Below are 23,603 nucleotides of genomic sequence, written 5' to 3'. Positions count from 1 at the left end.
ATACCACACTCCCCACAAACTTCCTTTTGCTACATCCCAGTGTTGGTGACTGACATCATACTCTGGTGGGTCACACAAGCCAAAATGCTCAGAGGTCTGCTGAATACGTCCCCTTCTCTGGCGCCATACAGCCAAGGTCACCAAGGACTCGCAAGCCTACCTCCCCAAAAAACAAATCTGTCCCCTCTTCCTCAAAATCCAGTCACAAATTTAGTTTGAGCATCAAGCATTCACTCGCAGGGTTGGACTATCATTGCTTCCTGTAACAGCAGACTACTCACTTCCCCTCCAGTCTTGCCCTCCCTTTTTAAGCAATTTTCTGTACTGCAAGGAGAATTACTTTTCTAAAATTAGCTCAGAAACTTTTGATGACTTCCTCCTGCCCCAAAAATAAAATTTAAATTCGTTCTTTAGCATGGCATAAAAAGGACACCACAGAGTTTGGTCTAGAGTCGTGTCAGGCCTGATTTCTCACCACCATCCCTCAAGCGCCCCAGTCTAGAGTCGTGTCAGGCCTGATTTCTCACCACCATCCCTCAAGCGCCCCAGGTGAGTCTTCACCGATCCCTGAAGAGGCAGTGCACATTCCTTTACTCCGGTGGCTGTGTCTTTGCATATCTATTCCTTCTGCCCAGAACGCCTTTTCTTCCTTCTCTGCTTCACAAACTGCCACTCATCCTTTTAAGACCAGCTCAAACATTATCTTCTCTGTGAAACCTTCCTGGATTCTCCAGAACAGACAGTATCCCACGGCCACTGCTTCCCCACTCAGGGCTTAACAATCAACAGATGCTCAGCTATGGTTCTCTCGTGGAAGCATCTTGAAACATGGTTTATTAGTGGAGAACTGCTTATGTCTAACAAAGCATCTGACTGACCAAAGGACTCAGATACTAAATACCTTCCAGTCTTTGGGATCAAGTGTTTTCAGCATGGGAAACTCTTCCAACTGCAGCTCTTCATCTTCTGATTCCTCTGATAACTCTTTCTTATCCTCCAGTTCCTGAAAAGAGGCAGAAGCATTTCTGTTTCTCCTCTTAACAAAAGCTTCAAACCATCTTCCCACAGGTTCAACTTGACAGAGGGTTGAGGCTGTGATTAAAAGCGTTAAGACAGGCTTCAGTGTATTGCATGGACTAAATTTGTTCCAAGGCAATAAATAAGAGCAAAACAGTGACAGCATCAGAATTTTAAAACCAGCAATAAATAATCATTTCTCAGAATTTACAGAGTATTCAACCAACCTCTTCCACTTATCTGACAAAACAAAACATTCGGCTATGTCAACAAATCAATACTTTTCTGCGGATATGAGAGGAAGGTGGGGAACAGGGAGAAATGTTGCAAACTGGTTTACTTTTAGCCCAATAATTGTAATAAAGCAATAAAGAATGACAAGCTGTCATAAAGAGCTAGCCTCATCCAAAACACAAAACCTTCTTAAAAACACCTCAAAACCTCTCACTTATTAAAACCTTCAATTCAGATAGCTTTAAAAAATTTTAAGAACTCACTAGCAATGATTTGTTCTGAAAGATAATTTTCAAGAAGCTAAGGAGGATTTACTAACACAGCTATGCTACAGTGGATGGAACAGGCACTGGGTGTGAAAATCAGAAGCTCTGGATTTCGGTCCAGATCTGACAGTGAGTGGCTCTGAGAAACAAGTCAGGGACATCTTGCACTGTAAAATGGGAACAATATCTATCTTATACGGTTCCTTGAAAGACTCAACAGGCAAACAATGAAAGCACTTTGAAAATCACAAACTGTCGCATAAAAATAAGGCTTCATCATTACTCCTGGGACGCGGGGGTAAATCACTGTGCATCTGTATATTAACAATTCAAAAAAAAAGGTAATTTGGATCAGGAAAAAAGCGAACACTTTAATTTTAATTTCATATTCCGTACAAAAGCAAAAAAGCTTTCTTCTGTCCAGTAATAAACAACTCAGATATAAGTCTTCTCTTATACGGAATGGCCCCAATTTTCTAAAAATAACTGACTTTCCGCGTTTTAATTGGTTTGGGAAATTAAGATTTCCTCCACCCTACACAGGAGAGGTGTTGAACACTAGGTTCGAGAGGTGCTACCTGCGTGGCGTGGGTGTGGCTGTTAAGAACACTGCCTTTCACTTCTTTCCCTCCAGTTCTAAGATTACGCATAGACTTCCATGAGCACGAATGCAACACGTGCCGGGAGAGGCGTTCAAAACCACACTCGGCAAGCGTCTACACGGGCCGGATGGTGATGAACGCAGGTCACGGAAACTCTAAGTCCACAGTACCCACACCGTCCCGGGCTATAAACTAAGACCCTGCAGCAGCAGGACAAGTTTCACGAGTCTGTCGGCACGCATCTCACCCCAGCACGGGCAATGAACGGTCTTCCCACCGAGTATGAGCATCCGAGCTGTGACATCTACAGCACCAGGCCGGCGCACCCGCGGAGAGAGGGAGAGGGGCTGACCGGGCGCCGGCAGGGGCTGCAGGACCCCGGGCTCGCGGGGGCGCCGGGCAGCCGGCCGCCGGCGAGGAGATGCTCACAAGGACCTTTCCAGGGGCCGGTCCGTGAGTCAGCGGCCGGGAGCGCAGGACGAAGCCGCGGGGCAGAGGGCAGACGCCCCGCGCGCCCGCCCGCCCTCCGGTCAGGGGAAGCCCCGCCGCAAGCAGGACGCAGCCGGGCGCTCGTCGCGGCCCGGGCGCCGGGCAGGGACCGCGGGCCGCCGAGCCGCGGCTGAGGGGACACGTACCCGAGGTCAGAGCGCGGCTGATGGCGGTGCCCTGGCCGTCCGCAGCGCTCGGCAGGAGCAGCATGATGGCGCCGGGGCCAGTGCCGCGGGCACAGGGCGGCGCGGCTCCTCCAGCTCTACCTCCCGCTCCGAGCCTCGCGCCGGGGCTCCAGGGCGCCCGGGAGCCGGCGCATGGAGACGACCCGCGACTGCTTCCGGGAGGCAGCTGTCGCGGTGCGGAGGCCAAGTCGGCCCCACCCGCCCCGCCAACGTGTGCGGCGGCTTCTTTCCGCGGCGGGCTCAGGTCCGGCTGGCGACGAAGACTCGCGAGAGAAAGGTTCCTAGATTCGTCAGTTCCCGGGTAAAAAGGGTCGTTTCTCCATCCAGGTGCAATCAGTCGAACATAATTTTCTAAAGTGGCTCTTTCTGTATTCTTTTTGCTTTTAAGATAGTACTACTTTATAGATTAGTCTGAACCTAACCTCTGATTTTTCTAGTGGCTCTACTTGTATAAATCAAAAATGAAAAGAGGTGGAGGAATTAGTGTAGTTTATACATCCATGGAGAATTCTGTGCATACACCTGCAATGCATTTGTGTTTACCTAAATAATAATAGCAGCGAACATTTGCTGTGCGACCACTAAGTGATGCCTGCGTTATCTCATTTAATCCTCATAACATTTGAAGAAGAAACCCTTCTCTAGTGTTCTGTTCTAATCCAAGGCCAGCAATCTTTCTACACTGCTCTAACAGCACAGACTGTTCTTTCAAGATATTCCCAATTCTAGGACTCTGGAACTTAATTGTTTAACGTATAATAAAATCATTTGTCTCCTAGTATACGATTCTTTCTAGGGCTGAGGTCAAACGCAAGAACTAGCAGAAGAAAACCAGTGGGTGAAGATTCACCACCCTCCCCAGCAGTATCTGAAATAGGGTGGGCAAAATAGAAGACTTAATGTGCCACTCTTTGGCAAAGAGCACGAGAAATTAGCAGATTATTCTCTAGGAATTACATTTGCACTGTTCAATATATTGAATTTGCCTGTACATTTACTGCATGACAAAACTGTCACTTCAAAATGGACATTTCAAAAGCTAAGCTAATCTCCCCCTGAAACTCCTCCTGACCCAGTTGTTTGTTGATGTTACTACTGCCAAAACAGGCTCTAAAAGTCAAAGTAACCTGACTTCACTTTCTTAACATTAATGGTTTCTCACACTTCCCCCCCATCCATTTTTACCCCCAGCTCTAAGCTGTGTGTGTGGTAAAATCCACATAACATAAAATTCACATCTTAACCGTTTTTAAGTGCACAGTTCAGCAGTGCTAAGCACATTCACTTTGTTGTGCAACCAATCTCCAGAACTCTTTTCATCTTGCAAAACTGAAACTATCACGTTAAATAATTCCCATTGCCACCTCCCCCTAATCCCTGGCAACTACCATTCTCCTTTCTGTCTCTATGAATTTGACTACTTTAAGCATCTCATTTAAGCGGAATCATATAGTATTTGCCTTTTTGTGACTGGCTTATTCAGTTGGCATAACATCCTTACACTTGTAGTGTTTGCCAGAATTTCTTTCTTTTTTTAAGGCTGAATAATATTCCATTGTATGTACATTTAATTTATTCATTCCTCTGTCAATTAGGTTGCTTCCACCTTTTGCCTATTTTGAATAATGCTGCTATGAATGTGGAGGTACAAATACCTCTTTGAGACCCTGCTTTCAATTCTTTTGGGTGTATACCCAGAACTGGAATGGATGGATCATATGGCAATTCTATTTTTAATTTTTTGAGGAAGTGCCATACTGTTTTCCATAGCGGTCACACCATTTTACGTTCCTACCGACAGTACACAAGTTTCCATTTTCTCCACATCCTTGCCAACACATTTTCTTTCTTTCCTTTTTTTAATTTTTATTTTTAATTTGACAGTAGCTGTTCTAATGGGTATGAGGTTCTCATGGTTTGGATTTGCATTTCCCCAATGGCTAATAATGCTGAGCATATTTTCATGTGCTTATTGGCCATTTGTATACCTTCTTTGGAGAGATGTCTGTTCAGGACCATTATCCATTTTTAAAATCGTACTGTTTTCCCATTGAGTTGTAGCTCTTTACATAGTTTGGATGTTAACCCCTTATCACATATGACTTGCAAATATTTTCTCCCATCCTGTAGGTTGCCTTTTCACTCCTTTGACTGTGTCCTTTAATACACAGAAGGGTCAGATTTTTTTTCATTTCTAAATTCTACAATTGTCTCCTAACTGCTTTCTTCCATTCCTCATTTCCCAAACTCCTTTCTTCTAAAACCTGCTCTCCCCCCGGATTTCCCTGTATCTGAGGATGGTACCACTCTTCTTTGGCCAAAGACTCAAATATTGAAACCATTTACTTCTTCATCTCGTGTTAACTGCAAGATAACTCCTATCTACCTTCACTCCATTTGTAGATTTAGCCACTACTTACTGCGCATCTAATGTGCCAGGCACTTTACACACACTGTCACTTAATGCCTCCACAATGCTTTGGGGTGCAGGGGTGATTAAAAACGTCACCCAAGAGTGCGCAGTAAATGAATGACTAAATCAGCACTTAGCGACTGCGCCAGAGTCGGTCTGACATCGGCGCTCAGGGAACCCACCCATGGTGAAAGGCGGGGCGGGCCGACTTCCCTCCCGACCGGAGGGTTCTCCCGCGGCCCGCGCCGCGCGGCCCCGCCCCCGCCTCCGCGCGGCCTCCGCCTCCGTCCCCTCCTCCGCGCGCAGCGGCGCGGGCCGCGGGGCCACCGTACTTCCGGGGCGGAAGGGGAAGGGCCGCAGACCGGAAGCGGGCAAGGTGCTGTGTAATCGCCGAGCGGCTGAGGCGTTCGAGATCCCAAGATGCCGGACTACCTGGGCGCCGACCAGCGGAAGACCAAGGAAGACGAGAAGGAGGACAAGCCCATCCGAGGTCAGTGGCCGCAGTCGGGGGCTCCGGGCCGGGCGGGGGGCCGCAGTCCCGCTCTGCGCTCGTCCCCGCGCGCCCTAGTGATGGCGTCGGGGGCGGCCGCCGGGCTCCCCCGCCCGCCCGCTCCGTCCCCCGCGGCCTGCGCTGGGGTCTGCGGCCGACTCCCGCCGGTCCAAGTTCATCCGCGGCTCTCCGGGCGGGGAGAAGGCCGCCCCATGCTGGGGCCGTCAGGCCTGCAGGCGGTGCGCGGTCGCTTGCATTCTCTCCGCTGTCCCTCCTCCCTCTCAAAGGTGACACTGTGCCATCACTGTATAGCCAGCATCCTGAGACATGGTTTTCCCCAAAACCGCTCCTTTGGCAAGATAATGCATTCACGTGCGTAAAACTCAAAAGATAGATTGACAAGTGTCACCCTTGGCCCCGGCCACCTGCTTCTCTGCGGAGGCAGCCATTGTTGCCATTTGCGTTGTCTTTCTGGACGTTTTCTGTGCATAGACAAGGAAGTTTGCTTGTATATTCCTTCTTTTTACATAAATGTAGCATGCTGTGCATCTTTTTTTCCACTCTTAATGTATCTTGGGGATAACTTCATATTATTATGTAAATAGTTGGTGTTTCTCTCTGCACCTGCGTAGCATCCCCCTTTATTTGGTGTACAGTGATGTAGGTAATTAATCATTATTGATGGACGTTTAGATTTCTTCCAGTCTCATAGCCATTGTAGAGCAATGAATAACCCTATTCGTAGAACTTTTACCACGCGCACAAACACAAGCTGTAGGGTGAATTTTGTAATATTTGATGGTACTGAGTTTCTCTCCTTAGAGCCTCTACGACTTGACACTCTGCCTAGAATGCATGAGATACGCACACCATGTTCATACACCATTTCTTCCCCGGAGCCCCTTTGCTAGTCTCATCTTGGTGCCTTTCTTTTGTTCCTTACAGGCTATTTTTAAACGTTCTTGTGGTCTTTTTCCTGTCTTTTCTCTTACTCTTCCCTTCCTAAACTACTTCGTCCTCTCCTAGCATCCTGTCTTCTTCATTTCAACCCCGCCCCCCCCCCCCCCCCCAAGAAAGGGATTTCCTCTCTACTTGCATCCCACACTCTATTCTTTCCCTTAAAAGTATTTTAGGACACTGCAAATCTCGGAAGTATTCAGTCACCTAGTGGAAAACTTAGTCACAGACATTTAACATTTCACCCGTGTATTTCTCTGGGTATGTTAACATTCTGTAAATGCATTCATAAATTTATCCCTTGGATACAGTTATGACTAATGTGTATAGAGCTTTATGTGCTTCTTCATCTATATCTTATTTGATCTTTTTTTTTTTTAAGATTGGCACCTGGGCTAACAACTGTTGCCAATCTGTTTTTTTTTTTTTTTTTTAAGGATTCACACCTGGGCTAACAACCGACACCAATCTTTTTTTTTTTTTTCCTGCTTTATCTCCCCAAACCCCCCCCCCCCCCCCCCCCGTACACAGCTGTATATCTTAGTTGCAGGTCCTTCTAGTTGTGGGATGTCGGACGCCGCCTCAATGTAGCCTGACGAGCGGTGCCATGTCCGCGCCCAGGATCCGAACCCTGGGCCGCCGCAGCGGAGCGCGCGAACTTAACCACGTGGCCACGGAGCCGGCCCCCTTATTTGATCTTTATAACAATGCTGTGCGGGGAAAATTAATATCATGTCTATTTTTCAGATGAGAAAACTGATGCTCAAAGAGATTCAGTGGTCTTTCTGAGGTTCCTTAGTGAATGCATGGCCTTGCTGGCGCCAGCGCCCAGGTCATTTTGGTTCTCAAACTGTTCTTTGGGCTCTCCTTCTTGTCGTGTCACATCACTTTGAGACTCTTGAGCAGCCATGTTACAGACTTCTGTTTCATCCGCCTTCTCTCAGTTAGAGTTCCTTGAGTCCAGGAACTATTTGATGGTTGTGTTTATATCATTACAACTTTGCACAACTTTTCTCACTCAATTAATGCACTTTGAATGGAACATTAAAAGATTGTTAGCTCTAGTTTCTTTTATTTGAATCTCATGCATTCTCTCTCTTTTAGCTCTGGATGAGGGGGATATTGCCTTGCTGAAAACTTATGTAAGTCCTTTCAATGTCTACAAAATATAGATGTTTTATGCTGAAATAGGAACTATTGTCGGCACAGTCGTGCATTGCTGAACAACAGGGATTGTTCCGAGAAATGTGTTGTTAGGCGATTTCATCGTTGTGCGAACAAACGTAGAGTGTACTTACACAAATCTACATGGTATAGCCTACTCTACATCTAGGCTATGAGGTGCGAATCTTATGGGACCATTGTCGTGTATGTCATCCATCGTTGACTGAAATGCCCTCATGTGGTGCATGACTGTATTGTCTTTCCCAAATAATTAGAAGAGAATGTCCAGTATTTTATAGCAATCTTCACTGAAAAAAGTTACCTACCTACAGTTTCTATCTAGAAGAGATCAGAGAGTAAATATTCAGAGTATCTAAGCTTAGATGTTATTTTTATATTATTTATAATTAAAGTGTGGTCCTATATTGAAAGATATTTGAAATCATTTACACAAATGTTTACTGTATTTAAAACACAAATTTAGTTACTGTATAACTAAATTAGATCTGAGATGGAAAGTTTTAATCTGTAGAAATGGGCCTGTAGTTTTGGATAATTTCAGGCATGATTTTTATTTGTTATCTTGCATAATGGTGCATTGTCCGTTTAGGGAAAAATATTGGTTCAGGAATAATTCTGAAAATGATACTACTTCCTCTCTGTACTTTTACTTCACAAACTTTGGGACAATAATAGCTATTGAGATTGTAACTGTTAAAAGTTTTTGTCTGTAGTTAATAAATTGTTGGTATCCATGTGTTCTAAATGAAGTCATCTGTATCTCCCAGGGTCAGAGCACTTATTCGAGGCAGATCAAGCAGGTTGAAGATGATATTCAACAACTTCTCAAGAAAATTAATGAGCTCACTGGTAGATATTTTTTTATTCCTGTTTCTTCTCTTTAAAGATAATGTGTTAATTATATCAAGGGAGTTTAAATACAAATGTTTACTCTTTCATGAATTACAGAGTTAGAAAAATTATTATCCTTCCTATCTGTTAAGAAATTAGATCTCATTTAATAACCTCTTTCGATAGCTTTTTTGCTACCTTTTACCAGCAAGTTTAATACTCAAGCAATTAAGAAACATCATCCTTTAAGCAAGTAATGTTTCTGTTGGTCCAAGCCAAGTTCAATAAACTCGAATAAACAAGTCAGAATTTCTTAGTGAATAAAAATGTGATCTCACATTGCTTGAAGTAAGTGGGCTATTGCCTAGTAGGAAACTTTTCTTCTTGGGAACTTCAGTGGTGAAGTTTTATGGTATTTGACCTGCAAACAAAAATGTCAAACACAGCGTTAAGTTTTTGGCTTGTGACTGCTTTAGGGTGATGGTTTTCAACTGGGATGATTTTGCCTTCCCCAGGACAGTTGGCAGTGTCTGTAGACATTCTTGATTCGCATGACTTGAGGGAGAGGTGGTGCTAGTGGCATCTAGTGGCTTGAGGCCAGGGATGCTGTTAACCATCCGATTATAAAGCACAGGATGCCCCCCCACAACAAATTCAGTCCAAAATGTCCGTAGTGCTGAGGTGAGAATGCTTGCTTCGGGGTGATGCATTGCATTTCAGTGAATTTTGTGCTCTTTGTTTATGTAGGTATTAAAGAGTCAGACACCGGCCTGGCCCCCCCAGCACTCTGGGATTTGGCTGCAGATAAGCAGACACTGCAGAGTGAACAGCCTTTGCAAGTGGCCAGGTATGCATAGCGCTCGGTGGAAATGTGTTTTTATCTGTACATTCAGGTACTTTTTAGAGTCTCAGGTATGATGCAGTACTTCGTAAAGAATTTCTATTCCAAATGCCACGTAAATAAAGCTTTCTACAAAGGTATCTGGAGTTAAAATTTTATGCCTTAAACAGTTATTCAAGAAATAGGTAAAGACATAATCACATAAAAGATCCAAATGATTCAGAAAGATACAGAGCAAAACATGAAATCGTCCCTCCCATCCTTGCTGTTCATTGCCCCTTCCTTAGACAAAACTGCTGAAAAGAGTTTGGTCCTCTTAATCCTCCTGTGTATCTTCGTGTATATATTTGCACACAAAGAACATCCTCATTTTTTCTTTTAGACATAACTACATATTTTGGAAATCTTTCATTATCTTTAATATAGATCTTCATCTTTATTTCTTGTTTCTCTAGTTTTTTAAAAATTACATAGCATTCTGTAGATGTTGGGCTGTTTGCAGTTTCTGTTATACACAGAGTGCTACAATGAACGTTCACATTAAATATTTGTCTGTGTATGTGCATACGTTTCTGTAGAATAGCTTACTTACTGGAAGTGGAATGATGGGGTCAGAGACATTTATAGTTTTGAAAATCTGTGAAAGAAAGTGGTTTGACCAGTTTACACTTGGTTTACCAAGAGGTTTTGAGGCAAATGCCTGTTTGCCTGATCAGCGTAAGATCAATTTTTACACTTTTGCCATTTGGGCAAAAAAACAATCTCGTTTGAATTTGCATTGTGCTGATTACTAGTATGATAGCTACTTCTTATACTTATTAAACATTTGTGTTACTTTGACCACTCATGTTTTGTTCTGTTGGGTTGTTTCTTGTTAATCTTTAGGAGAGCTTCATATATTGTACATATGAATCTTTTCTTATATATGCTGCAAATATTTTTTCCTAGTCTGTCACTTGGCTTTTAACCTCCTGTTAGGTTTGGTTGTACTAATGTTTTACATTTTTAGGAGGTAAATAAAATATATCAATATTTTCATTATACCTTTCGGGTTTTAATGTTGCTTAGAAAGGCCTAGCCCAATCCAAGAGTATAAACATACTCTCCTGTGTTTTATTCTAATCGTTTAAATTTTGTTTTAATTTTATCTCTTTAATACAACTAAAGGTTATTTTTCTTGTCTTATTCTCCCTCACTGCCTCCCTTTTTCCATCTTTCCTTCCTTTCATTTATTCATTTGCTTTTTAGTTTTATCATAGTTTTAAAGAGTTAAATAGTTCTGTGACAACAGCTCTCTTTCCCAATTCCTCTTCCCTAGAGATACCTTTGTTTTCAAAATGTTTAGCTGGTTATTTTGGTTTCTACCTTCATGTTTTTAATGGGGAGTGCTAAGTCTTGTATATTGTAGATTGCTTCTGGATTTTTTAGTTTTAGGTGTTCTCCGTTGGCTTCCCACCGTGGAAGATGAAAACTTTGTTTTATTTCCTCTGCTTTCATCCCAAAGACATACGCTTCCTATCCCTGCATCTTCCTAATGTGATTGTCGTAAAGTTTTGCTTAGGTCAGGATTCAGTGTTTTCATAGTTGTGGCTAAGTAAACCCTGTTCACAAGAGCCAAGCAGTAAACTGTGATTACTTTTCCTTTCTTGCACCACTTTTTGTTTTCCTTGTCGTAATTGCCTTGTTTTCCATTTGCCTGGTTTTCTGGATATGTTGCTAACTCAGCCCCCCAGTATTTCCTGATTGTCTGAATTGTGCTTCAGAGGTATGAGCTCCATTGGGTTTTCTCTGGGGTTTGCGTCAGGTGCATCAGGTGTTCTCTCAGGCTCCCTTCCCTTCCTGCTTCGGTTTGGGCCGTTGCCCTCTACTCCTGCTGAGTCACAGTCATCCGGTGACTTCTCACTCTGGAGCTTCCCTTTGCCTCTCTCCTGTTGCTTGCATCCCATGAGTTTCTTTCTCAGGTTAAGTGGGCTGTACTCTTAGGTCAGGTGGGCTGTACTCCGGGAGCTTCCTGAAAGAGGGTCTAGTTGGGAGATCAGCTGTGTCTGAAAATGTCTTGGCTGGTATAAAGTTCTTTCCCCTCCAGAATTTCGAAGGCGTCATTCCGTCGTCTTCCGCCTCTTGGTGGTGGTAGTCTGAAGCCATTTTGATTCCCAGTGCTGTACATGTGACCTGTTTCTCCTCTGAGAGTTGTGGGGTCTCCTCTTGTTCTCACTGTTCTGACATCTCAGGGCGGAGTGCCTTGACATGGGTCTATTTCCAGCCACTGTGCGGGGCTCTAATGTCCTTCAGTATGGCAGACTTTCATGAAGCTGTTTATTTGTTAATAATTTCTTTCTCTCTATTTTCTTGGTCCGCTATTCCGGACTTCTCTTATTTGGATATTGGACCTCCTTGATTGCTCCTCCTAGATGCTAATCTTTCTCGCCTGCTTTTCTTTTTTTGTCTTTTTGCTATACTTGTTTGTGAGGTTTTTTTTTCTTCGGAGGAAGATTAGCCCTGAGCTAACATCTGCTGGCAATCCTCCTCTTTTTCCTGAGGAAGACTGGCCCTGAGCTAACATCCATGCCCATCTTCCTCCACTTTATATGTGGGATGCCTACCACAGCACAACCTAGCCAAGCGGTGCCATGTCCGCACCTAGGATCCGCACTGGAGAACTCCCAGGCCGCCAAGGCGGAATGTACAAACTTAACTGCTGCGCCACCGGGCTGGCCGCTACTTTTTTGTGAGATTTTAACTTTATCTTTGAGTCCTTCTATTGATTTTTTTTCTCCCATTTCTCTTCTTTTAATTTCTAAGAGCTCCTTTTTTATTCAGTGTCTGTGTTTTGTTGTCTTCTGAACATCCTGTTCTCATTTCATGGTTGTACTATGTTCTCATTTTGAAGGAAGTTAATGGTAACTGGAAGGTTTCCGATTCCTCCAAGATGGCTTTTTTTTCTTTGCTTGTTTGATGTCCATGTTTTATGCTAGCTGCCTGGTGATCTCATTTGGGGCTTTGTTTTTTTTTAAAGATTGGCACCTGTGCTAACATCTGTTGCCAATCTTCTTTTTCCTTCTTCTTCTCCCCAAAGCCCCCCAGTACATAGTTGTATATTCTAGTTGTAGGTCCTTCTGGTCATGGTTTGCCGCCTCAGCATGGCCTGACAAGCGGTGCCATGTCCACACCCAGGATCTGAACCAGCAAAACCCCGGGCCGCTGGAGCAGAGTGTGCAGATTTCACCCCTCGGCCATGGGGCTGGCCCCTGGGCTTTGGTTTTAGTGGGAAACCAAAAAGCTGATAGAAGCTCTCGATTGAACACTGAGGCATGTCGATCCTAAGCTTCACTCCAGCTTAGGTGGTTGGATGTTTAGTTTGGGAGCCTTCAGTATCACTATCTTCAGATCTTTTCATTTGCATGGTCATTTTTCCCTGAGAAGTTGTTTGCAGTCTCCTGGTGTTTCCAGTCTCCAATATTTTGGAAGAACAGTGGAGATAGAGGACTAGGGAATTTCATCAACAGGTTCACTTATGTTTACCCCTCCTTCCCTCTCAGCTCCCCATCCTCCCCTTTTTTAGTAGAGTTACCACCACCCACCCCTTGGCCCAGCATTTCTTGATACCTTCTGTTGTGTTCTCTCCAAAACATTTTCATCACCTCCAAAAGAAACCCATACCCATTAGCAGTGCCTTTTCTTCTCTCTCCCTTTCTCCTGGCAACCACTAGTTTCCTTTCTGTCTCTATGGATTTGCCTATCTTGGACATTTCATAAACATGGAATTATATAATGTATGACCTTTTATTTCTGGCTTATTTCACTTAGCATAATGTTGCAAGATTCATCCATGTTGTATGTATCAGAACATCATTTTTTTTTATAGCCATATACTTTTCCAGTTTAATTTCTCTCTTCATTGATATTCTCTATTTGGTGAGACATTGTTCTCATACTTCCTATTAATTCTTTAGACATGGTTTCCTTTAGTTTTTAAAAAATGTTTATGATACTGATTACAAAGTTTTTGTTTAGTAAGACCAATGTCTAGGCTTCCTCAGGGACAGTTTCTATGGACTGCTTTTTTCCCTGTGTATGGGCCATACTTTCCTATTTCTTTTTATGTCTCATAATTTTTTGATGGAAACTGGACATTTTAAATAATGTGATATGTCGGCTCTGGAAATCAGATTTCCCCTTTCCCCAGGGTTTATTATTGTTGCTGTTTTTCCTTTGAGGTGTTTTTGGTCAGCCTCTTGTTAGCCCCAACTGGTAATGGTGCCTCAGACAGTTGTGATGTTAAACAGTTGCTGCCGATTGTTTCCAGCAAAAGTCCTTTGGGTAGGAGTGTTCAGATACAGTGAGCTCTGAGTCAGGTCAAATAAAGACAAGTTTTGAGAATGGGGCTCTTTAACTAGCTGCCAGATGGGTCAAATAGTGACAGTTCTTTGGAGGTTGGGCTTTTGGGGAGCTTCAGACTCATTCTTAACTGCTCCCCCCCACCCCCACCATAGCTGCTAGGCCACTGGTTTTCACATTTACCATGATTGTGAGGCTGTTGGTTTTCAAGTCTACTGCTGAATTGGAGAGAGGAGGATGGGATTAAGGCAAGTTAAAATGCAACAAGGCTCAGTGTTCTTACTGAGATTCAGCCATTTTTCTCGAATAAACACTCCCTGGATTGTTATAATCCGGTAGTTATTATAAGCTTGTAGTTAATTTTCAGAGTTCTGAAACTGTTGATTTTGACTGTTGTTGCCAGTGTTCTCTTTGCTTTTAAGGAGGAGCAGGTTTTTCAAAGTTCTTACTCCTCCATTCTGCATGTTGAGGTCCCTGTATATATACTTTTTCAGGTGTGGATTAAAAAATCTATCTGCATACGGTGTTAGCAGCGTCTGTCAGATAAAGTAGTGATAGGTGCTTTCTGTATATGTAATTCTACCTCCCTGGTAGACCTTGGCTAGTAACAGAACACAGAGTCCTGTCACACGATTGTGCTGCAAGGAGAAAGCATTCTTTACCTTATTTTCAGCTCTACCTGTGTGCACACTCCAGAGACTATTTTGTATTTCCCTGTATTTGTTGCTACGGCTTATGACCTGAGTTCTTTCCACCATGAGTTTTGTTTCTTGCTTTTGTTTTTCTTCAGTAGATGGATGGTATAGAAGAGGAAAGGCAGTAGACTACTTTCTGCATGATGTGTTTGGTTGTACACACTTGCCCTCACTGTGTCACACAGAAAAAGAATACTTTTAAGTTAAAAATAACAATAATAGGCCCATTGTGTGCTGGCCCAGTGGTTTTACCCTTTGCCGCCGCCGCCAGCCCGCGCCCCGCCCGCCCCGCCCTCCTGTGGACGTGGGCCTGGCCCTCCCCCGAGAACCTCCGGGGCGCCCCCTGCGCGCTCTGAGGGCCCCTCTCCGGCCTGGCCTGAGAGCCTGCGCCGGCCCGTGCTTTCTGCGGTCTCTTAGGGTTTGGTCCTTCACACCCTGCAGGGACCCCAGAGGCCTGCTCCACTGGAATCCCCACCGACCCCCTCTTCCCGGCAAAGGGCGTGCCGGCTAGCGCCAAAGTAAGGGCCACATCCTCCAGGGCGGAGACCCCGGAGCTGGGAACTCAATGAGAAGGCACAAGGGCAGAGGGCCTGGAAAGGGCGGTTTGCTTTGCTTGCTGATGAAGCCCCAGCACCTGGAGCAGGGCCTACTTCATAGATGGAGCTCAGGAAATACTGGTGCTTCTACGGAAACGGGGTCCAACTTCGTTCGCGTGTGGATATCTAATTGTTCCAGCACAATTTGTTGAAGACTGTTCTTTACCCATCAACTTGTGTTCGCACCCTTGTCAAAAATCCACTGACTCATACGAAATCCACTGCTAATATTGCCAGTAAGAGACCACGTTGAGTGATTGACCTGGAAACCAAATTTAAAGTGATTTAAGGCTGCGAAGGTGGAAAATCAGTGATGGTTATTGCTTGCCAGTCAGGCGTGTTCCATTCCACCCTAGCTACGATCTTGAAGAACAAGAACAAAGTGACAGAAGCTGTTAAAGGCTCTGCTTCATTGAAGGCAACGAGACTAACAAATTTGAGAAGGGCCTACATCAGACATGGAGAAACTTCTAGTGACCTGGACTGAAGACCAGACACAGAAGTGTGTCCCTCTCAGCACCATGACAGACACAGCCGAAGTGAAAGTTTGTAATGTTGAATGACAAGGCTGGACCCAACTATGGTGTTGAATTTACTGCTAACTCTGGGTGGTTGAAATGATTCAAGAATCGTTGTTCATTACGCGATGTGAAAGTGGGGGTGGGTCTGCGCGTGCTGATGTGAAGGCAGCTGGAGAACTTTCGGAAACTAGAGAAGCTGATTGTGGGGGAAGGCTACTTGCCAGAGTAATATTCCACACGATGAAGCCTCCCTCCTCTGGAAGCCGATGCCTGAGAGGACTCGCAGCCAGAGGAGGCCAAGGCCATGCCAGGCTTCAAGGCTTTCAGGGACAAGATAAGAGGCTCACTTGGGGGCAGTGTTGCAGCCTACAACTTGAAACTCTCGGTGATCTGGCACAGTGAGAGCCTTCAGTGAGGGTCTTCAAGCATATCAGCAAGCACACACTGCCAGGGTACTACGGGAGCAATCAGAAGTCGTGGATGACTCAGCTCCTCTGCCAAGGTGTCCTCCTGAATTGCTATCCCAGTGAAATAGTGAAGTACTGTTTGGTGAATAACATACCTTTCAAGAGCTTGCTTATTGTTGGTAATGCTCCCGCACATCCTCTCTTTATTGGTGATCTTCATCCCAGATCAAAGCGTTGTTTCTCCCTCCACACACCGCCTCTTTGGTCCAGTCGATGGATCAAGGACTTAGAGGGTTTATAAGGCCTACTGCCTGCGGAGGACCTTTGCCCAGGCTGTTGCTGCAACTGAGGAAGACGCAGAGAAGGCAATGATGCAATTTTGCAAGGATCACAACGTCTGTGACTGCATCAAGGACCCTGCTTGGGCTTGGGGGTGAGGAGGGTGTGGATGGCCTCTGGAAGAAGACACTCAGAGGTTCATCTGTTACTTCAAGGGATCTGCCAAGGGTGAGGAGGCTGCAAAAATCAGCCAGGCTGTGGTGGAGACAGCAGACAGCTTTACCCTGGGTGTGGACGAGGACGACGCTGAGGGGCTTCTGAGGAACTGGCCGGTGAGGGGTTGTTGGAATGGAACAGGAACGCACAGCTGAAGAGAAGGCAAGAGAAGAACTTGAAGAGAAGAAGAACCCCCAAGAAAATTCACCGTGAAGGTTCAGCAGAAGAGTTTGCAAACCTCAGCAAGCTCCTTAAGAAGTTTGAAAACATAGACCCCAACACCAAAAGCTTCTCATTAATAGAGAATAATGTTTATGGTGCATTATCCGCTTACAAGCAAATCTATGATGAGAAAAAGAAACCAAGCAAATCACCATAGACATATTTCTGAAAAGAGTGATATCGCCTCAAGAAGAGCCTCAGGCAGGTCCGTCAGGAGGTGTTCCAGAAGAAGCATCGTTATCAAGGGAGATGACAGCTCCATGCGTGTGACTGTCTCTGAAGACCTTCCAGTGGGTCAAGACGTGCAGGTGGAAGGCAGTGATGCTGATGATCCTGACTCTGTAGCCTAGCCTCGTGTGTGTTTGTGTCTTAGTTTTAACAAAAGAATTTAGAAAATGAAAGGAAAATTAAAAAATAGACAAAAGATTATAGAATAAGGATGAAAAAATATTTTTGTGCAGCTGTGCAGTGCTGTTATTACAGACAGACAGAAAGTTAAAAAAATTAAAATGTTTATAAAGTAAAAAAAAATAAAATAATAAAAATGGATTTGAAATATAAACTCAGGAAAAAATGAAAACATTTATTATGTAACTTGCTGTAAGATGACTGTCTTATAGGGAAGATAAAGAGGACACTACCTTAAAGTATAGAGGAGTATCACTAATAAAGGAATATGGTTATGAAAATCAAGAAACTAGACAACTTCTTAATGATGGGATATTTGGGCTTAATTTTCCAGGGGCATGTATCTTTTGAAAATTTTCTGGCTTTGCTGAAGTTGAGTGGACCCTTGGGATTGAGCATATTCTGTAGAAAAGGATCTTTAACAGTGGCCCAGTTTCTGCAGTTCTAGTTTACACCTGCTCATTAGTATACTGCATGCTCCACAGAGAATTGTGTTACTTGAATTCATTATTAGTGGTTTCGGTTCCTTACTCTAATGAAGCCTTTTGCTGTATTAGATGTACAAAGATAATCAATGCTGATTCAGAGGACCCGAAGTACATTATCAACGTGAAGCAGTTTGCCAAGTTCGTGGTGGACCTGAGTGATCAGGTGGCACCTACTGACATTGAAGAAGGGATGAGAGTTGGGTAAGATTTCTGTTTACGATAAATACTCTTCTTTCATTAAGGATACCATGTCACATTCACATCCTTGGCTTTCTTTTGAATGAATGAACTGGGTGCCATGGAACACCAAGGGAAAATCTAATAGGGTACCACAGTTGGACATCCTTTCTTTTGCATCTGCTTACTGATTCCCATCTGCCTCCTTTCCCCCACCACCACTATGGCTTTTTATGTATGTCTTCAAATGTCATAATTAAAGTAAGTGCAGAATTTTAGAGTTGAGTTTGCCAGTCTATTTAAGGTAACATGATGTGGGTGGAGGAAGCACTTGCTATAGGATAGTTTTGAGGCCTAAGGGAGTTAATATAATTAACGTATACAGAATACATGATAATTCACTCAGTAAATTTTTTGAGTGTGTTAATGAGGATCTTTTTTACCTCCTTAGTGTGGACAGAAATAAGTATCAGATTCACATTCCGCTGCCTCCTAAGATTGACCCAACAGTTACCATGATGCAGGTGAGAAACTGTAGGGGGCAAGGGGTGGCATGACTTGGAATACAACTGCCTCCATCTCAGAAATTTTTGAAATTTTTAACTAATAAACTGTTAACATTTGGGTATGTAGTGAGTTTCCAAAATGTTTTACACAGTTTTTCAGATGAGAACGTCTTTATTAGTCTTTCTTTCACTAGCTTGTCTCTCACCTAGTGTCGGAACAAGTAATACAGCGAGTGGCTCTAGGACACGGGGCAATGTATTCCATTTTTATTAAAATTCTTACTTGCCTTAAGTCTGACTTTTTTTTAGGGTATTGGGTCTACTCTACTGGATAGAACATTTGGATGAGTATTCAAAAGCCTGTGGCTATATGTTGTACGTTTTTTTCCCTTTCTTAGGTGGAGGAAAAACCTGATGTCACATACAGCGATGTGGGTGGCTGTAAGGAACAGATTGAGAAGCTTCGAGAAGTAGTTGAGACCCCGCTACTTCACGTAAGTGGCTGTGTCTGTTGCATTTTAAATTTCTTTGTATAAAGGCATGACAGCCTTTTGTGTATTGTGCACTAACATTGCGTATATATTAGGTAGCTTTTAAAATTTTATATTTTCCTTGATGAAAATTTTTGAGGGGGTAGAGGGAAGAGGTGTGGAGGAGAGTTGGTAAGTTCCAGAAGAGAGAAAGCAAAAGGATTGAGTGGTCAAACCTATTCCAAAAAAGAAATAGCTGCTCTTTAGAGAGAAGGCTGAGGTGTAACTTTTAGCAAGATGTTAGAATGTTATAGGTTACTGTAGAAGAAGCCATGGTTTTTAATGATATCAAGAGCAAATGGACTTGAATTGAATCAAATTAAACTTGGGAGGATAATGGATAACCAGGATATTAAATACTAGATAATACTTCTGTTCTTTAAAAACTGTAATTTTTTAAAATTAGGGAAAAAAAATGTTTTCTTAAGCCTGGATAGTAGAAACACCTTTAAGAGATATTCAGCCTTATGAATTGGTTTAAATCTAGTTTCGATCCTACATCTTAGAATAAGTAAAATTCTTATTTAGATCAAGTATGTAGATTGTGGACTTAATAATTTTGGTTTAAATACGTTGATGTAGAAGTAGTCTTATTTTTATTATACAGAAGTGATAAGTGTAAAAATTGTGTCTCCATCACAGCCAGAGAGGTTTGTTAACCTTGGCATTGAGCCTCCCAAGGGTGTGCTGCTCTTTGGTCCCCCGGGTACAGGCAAGACACTCTGTGCTCGGGCAGTTGCTAACAGGACTGATGCTTGCTTCATTCGCGTTATTGGATCTGAGCTTGTACAGAAGTACGTCGGGGAGGTAAAGTAAATCAATCATAATCAAAGAATATGTAGCTATGTGAAAAACTTTTAAAGCATGGTTGAAATTAAAATTGTAATCCACACTGAAAGATTGAGACCTGAATTTTCTTTATTGATGTATTGTAATTAGTAATTCAGAAGCCCAGAAGCCACCAGCTTCCCTTTGTGGTCATTTGGAAATAAACAGCTGCCTAAAATTTTTAATCAGTGTGCTTGTGCTCAAAAGGATGTCATTTTCTACAGATTTGGTTTGTGTGATGAGTACCCTAGAAGTGCCCAGTGAATGCGTTCACATAGTCTTCCACTTCAGGGATGGCCTTCTGTGTTCCATTGAGGAGGAGAGAACAGGGTTGTCTGTAGGAATGTGCGTGGATGTGTATCCCGTGCCCCTCCCCCCGCGCGCACACGTTTTTTCCATTAGAGAGTAAGTCTAGGGCTGTATATATTGTCTCTGGAACATTAGTGATTAGTATACTTACAGTGAGAATTAGAAAAGGAGCTGCATGAGTTGAGACAGACTTTTATTCCTAGATCAAAACTTACAAGTCAGGGCTGGCCCATTGGTGCAGTGGTTAAGTTCACATGCTCTGCTCCAGCGGCCCAGGGTTTGTGGGTTTGGACCCTGGGCACAGACCTACACACTGCTCATCAAACCATGCTGTGGCAGCATCCCACATATAAAATAGAGGGAGACTGGCACAGGTGTTCACTCAGGGGCAGTCTTCTCAGGCAAAAAGAGGAAGATTGGCAACAGATGTTACCTCAGGACTAATCTTCCTCACAAAAAATAAATAAGCAAATAAAAAAACTTACAAATCAAACTCATTGATCAGAAATGCCAAGTGATAGATTGAATGTTTTTATTTCCTCAAGTTTTACCCATTGAAATGCTGCCTTTATTTTATTTAACAGTGATAATTTGACCTGTTTAGGTCTTAGAGTTATTGGCTATTTAATAGGTACCAAATCATTAAATTACTTAATATTGTTTTGAGGCTAATACAATTAATTTGATGGAATAGATAAACTTCAGTATTATTGAAAAGCTTTAGGTAATAATGGTTGAGAATACTGTCAGGAATATTGAAAAGTTTGAAGCATAATTTCTTATTGTATTTTAAGAACAACTAACATAACATTATTTTTCTCATTAGGGGGCTCGAATGGTTCGAGAACTCTTTGAAATGGCCAGAACCAAAAAAGCCTGCCTTATATTCTTTGATGAAATTGATGCTATTGGAGGTATGAATGGTATTTAGAGAACCTTTGGGATTGGGTCTCATGAGAGTTCTAAAGTGATGTGTGTAGAGTTCTCCTGACATGTTAATTGTATAAAGATTTTAATTCCACCTCTTTTATGAGCTCTGGCAGCTTGGAGCCACAGATCTAATAAACAATAGGGCTATACCATAAAGGAAAAAAGAAACATTATATAGCATTGCCATTTCTCAAACTGTTTATCTTTGTATTTTCCTAATTTCATTCATACAACACACATTTTCACACTTCAAGAACTCCTAGCTTGCGATACAGCCTCACTTAATGTGATAAGAAGGCACGGGGTCATAATTTAATAGGTGGTGGTTTTCCTAAAGTGTACATAAAATAATGTTGGCTTCATAGAGTTGATGAAATACAGTATGAGCTGTGTGATCTAGACGGGCTATTTTCACTAACTCTGCACCTTGGTTTGCTTATCTTATATAGGGAGTGATAATTCCTGCCTTGTTTATTTCATGGGTTTTTGAGAGCTTTAAAGTAAGTAATAAATGTGATAGACTTGGAAAACTCTAAACTGTTCAATAGGTCTTGGGTATTGTTATAGTCTATAAGAGTAATAACCCTTGCTGGATGGAGAAGTGTTGTCTATCTAGACGGTTACGTGATGAACTTAGTGATAAAAATGACTGGAAAATATGGTGGACCCTGCAACACTGTTAGGGGACTGTGGTTAGGTTACCTAGCGTCTTGCTTTTAGACTGGATGGGCATTGCTGGGTTTGGATATTCTGTACTTAATGTCTGCAGGGGACATAATTTGGCCACAGGAGATCAATGCAGTGTTGTGACTCGGAAGTCATTTTTTACAGTATTGTTGGAATAAGCCTTGTGATGTCAGGATGCTCTGAAGCTGTGGTTTCCAAAGCAGACTGTGGATAAAATAGTATTGGGTGCAGGAGGAAAACACTAGAATTTTTCTTTGTATTTAATTTTAATCTAATTTTTAAAGTTTCCATTTTTTAATAATGTATGTAGTACATTAATACAACAGTATGTATTTATACAGTTTAAAAATGAAAATTTGGAGGCCTTTTTTTGGCGCTGTTGAAACGCAAGTGAGACTGACCTTAACTTAGAGTCCTCTAATTTAGCCAAGTCCCTGTGATAGGGAGCTGCTGTCTTAGAGGCTTAGCTGTAGTTTTAAGGACAGTCTTGAGAAGTTTAAAGGAGTCTAATAGTTCTTACAGATGGTCAGACACCAGTATGGTGCTCACGTTCCCAAGTATTCTGTTACCTCATCCAGGTGTATATTGTGTTAAACAACGGAGGTGTGCTTGAGTGATATTGAAAAACAAAACCTCCTGAAAGAGGATTTAAAAAATACTTTAAGGGAGCCCACGTTAAATAAATCTGTGATGAGTCCTTTTGAAAGAAGCACACAAAAAAGGTTTGTTGAAACTGTCGTGTTCACTTGTGCTGGAGAGCGTGATCTGAGCAGAGACTCACAGCACTTTCGAGTTAGGCATGGTGCTGCTCCTGAGAGGACATGAGGGCTGATTCTTTTGTCTTCCCAGGGGCTCGTTTCGATGATGGTGCTGGAGGTGACAACGAAGTGCAGAGAACCATGTTGGAACTGATCAATCAGCTGGATGGTTTCGATCCTCGAGGCAACATTAAAGTGCTGATGGCCACTAACAGGCCTGACACTTTGGACCCAGCACTGATGAGGCCAGGGAGATTGGACAGAAAGATTGAATTTAGCTTACCTGATCTGGAGGTAAGAAAATCATTTCATTTTAGAAAAGAGATTATTCTTGAAATTTCTTCTTCCTGTGATTCTTTTTAATATTTGTCATTTCTCCTATTTTTAGGGTCGGACTCACATTTTTAAGATTCATGCACGTTCAATGAGTGTTGAAAGAGACATCAGATTTGAGTTGTTAGCACGACTGTGTCCAAATAGCACTGGTAGGTTGAAAGTCTTGCTTATATTTGCTGGTCTGTCTCTTCACGTTACTTTTATTAAGCCTGTTACTTCCTTCTTGTTTGAAAGGTGCTGAGATTAGAAGCGTCTGCACAGAAGCTGGTATGTTTGCCATCAGAGCACGGCGAAAAATTGCCACTGAGAAGGATTTCTTGGAAGCTGTAAATAAGGTCATTAAATCCTATGCCAAATTCAGTGCTACTCCCCGCTATATGACATACAACTGAGCCTGAAGGCTTTCAGGGTGACTTTTCTTTTAATTGGAATCCTCACCTTACGTAGACTTACTAGTAACCATTTCACACAGAAAATAAATGGTTTCAAGATTGTATGCTTTTTTTCAGATGTCTTTTCTCTGTGGTACAATAAAAGGTGATATGTCATTAGGTAGAAAAGCTTTTTACAGTGTATGCTGACTGTATGTGGATCTGTTAACCATTTAAGAGTTCCACATCATAAAGTGCCTGCCTAGCCCGCGTGGGTTCTGGGCATATGCTGGCTGGGTGCTGTACTGCCATTATCTCATTGTATTCTCCCATCTGCCCAGTGAGCTGGGTTTAATGGACCTTGATCTAGCAGATGCAGAAACTTTCCTGCCTGATTCACTGGTAGTAGAGCTGGGATTTGAGTACAAGCTTGTCAGCTCCATTGCTATGCTCCTCACCATTATGTTCTTCTGCCCCTCACCAAGATGTCC

The 23,603-nt window shown here is 42.9% G+C and overlaps 2 protein-coding genes across 4 annotated transcripts in view; one reads left to right on the top strand and one right to left on the bottom strand.

Moving 5' to 3' along the window:
- The window catches only part of DNAJC2 (DnaJ heat shock protein family (Hsp40) member C2), a 30,880-nt gene extending 27,834 nt beyond the window's left edge, over positions 1–3,046 (bottom strand). Inside the window, exons 1-2 of one of the 3 annotated variants that reach the window (XM_014850471.3) lie at positions 2,755–3,046; positions 902–1,092 (exon numbers count right to left, since the gene is read on the bottom strand). In XM_014850471.3, coding sequence (XP_014705957.1) covers positions 902–1,092; positions 2,755–2,818 — 255 coding nt within the window. In that variant the 5' untranslated portion in view covers positions 2,819–3,046. The remainder of the gene's footprint in view (positions 1–901; positions 1,093–2,754) is intronic. The other 2 variants (XM_014850472.3, XM_044769462.2) reach the window with 2 other exon arrangements.
- Positions 3,047–5,402: 2,356 nt separating this feature from the next.
- PSMC2 (proteasome 26S subunit, ATPase 2) lies at positions 5,403–23,237 on the top strand. The gene is made up of 12 exons (XM_044769488.2): positions 5,403–5,696; positions 7,758–7,795; positions 8,606–8,687; positions 9,417–9,516; positions 17,750–17,881; positions 18,309–18,381; positions 18,762–18,857; positions 19,536–19,700; positions 20,857–20,944; positions 22,497–22,699; positions 22,794–22,890; positions 22,976–23,237. Exons 1-12 carry the CDS (start codon positions 5,627–5,629, stop codon positions 23,131–23,133), a joined length of 1,302 nt encoding a protein of 433 aa, XP_044625423.1. The 5' UTR covers positions 5,403–5,626; the 3' UTR covers positions 23,134–23,237.
- Positions 23,238–23,603: the final 366 nt, after the last annotated feature.

This window comes from Equus asinus, chromosome 1 (assembly GCF_041296235.1).
Source record: "Equus asinus isolate D_3611 breed Donkey chromosome 1, EquAss-T2T_v2, whole genome shotgun sequence".
In the NCBI taxonomy this organism is placed as follows: domain Eukaryota; kingdom Metazoa; phylum Chordata; class Mammalia; order Perissodactyla; family Equidae; genus Equus; species Equus asinus.
The sequence above is the reverse complement of the archived record's forward strand: the minus strand, read 5'-3'. Positions and strand labels throughout refer to the sequence as shown.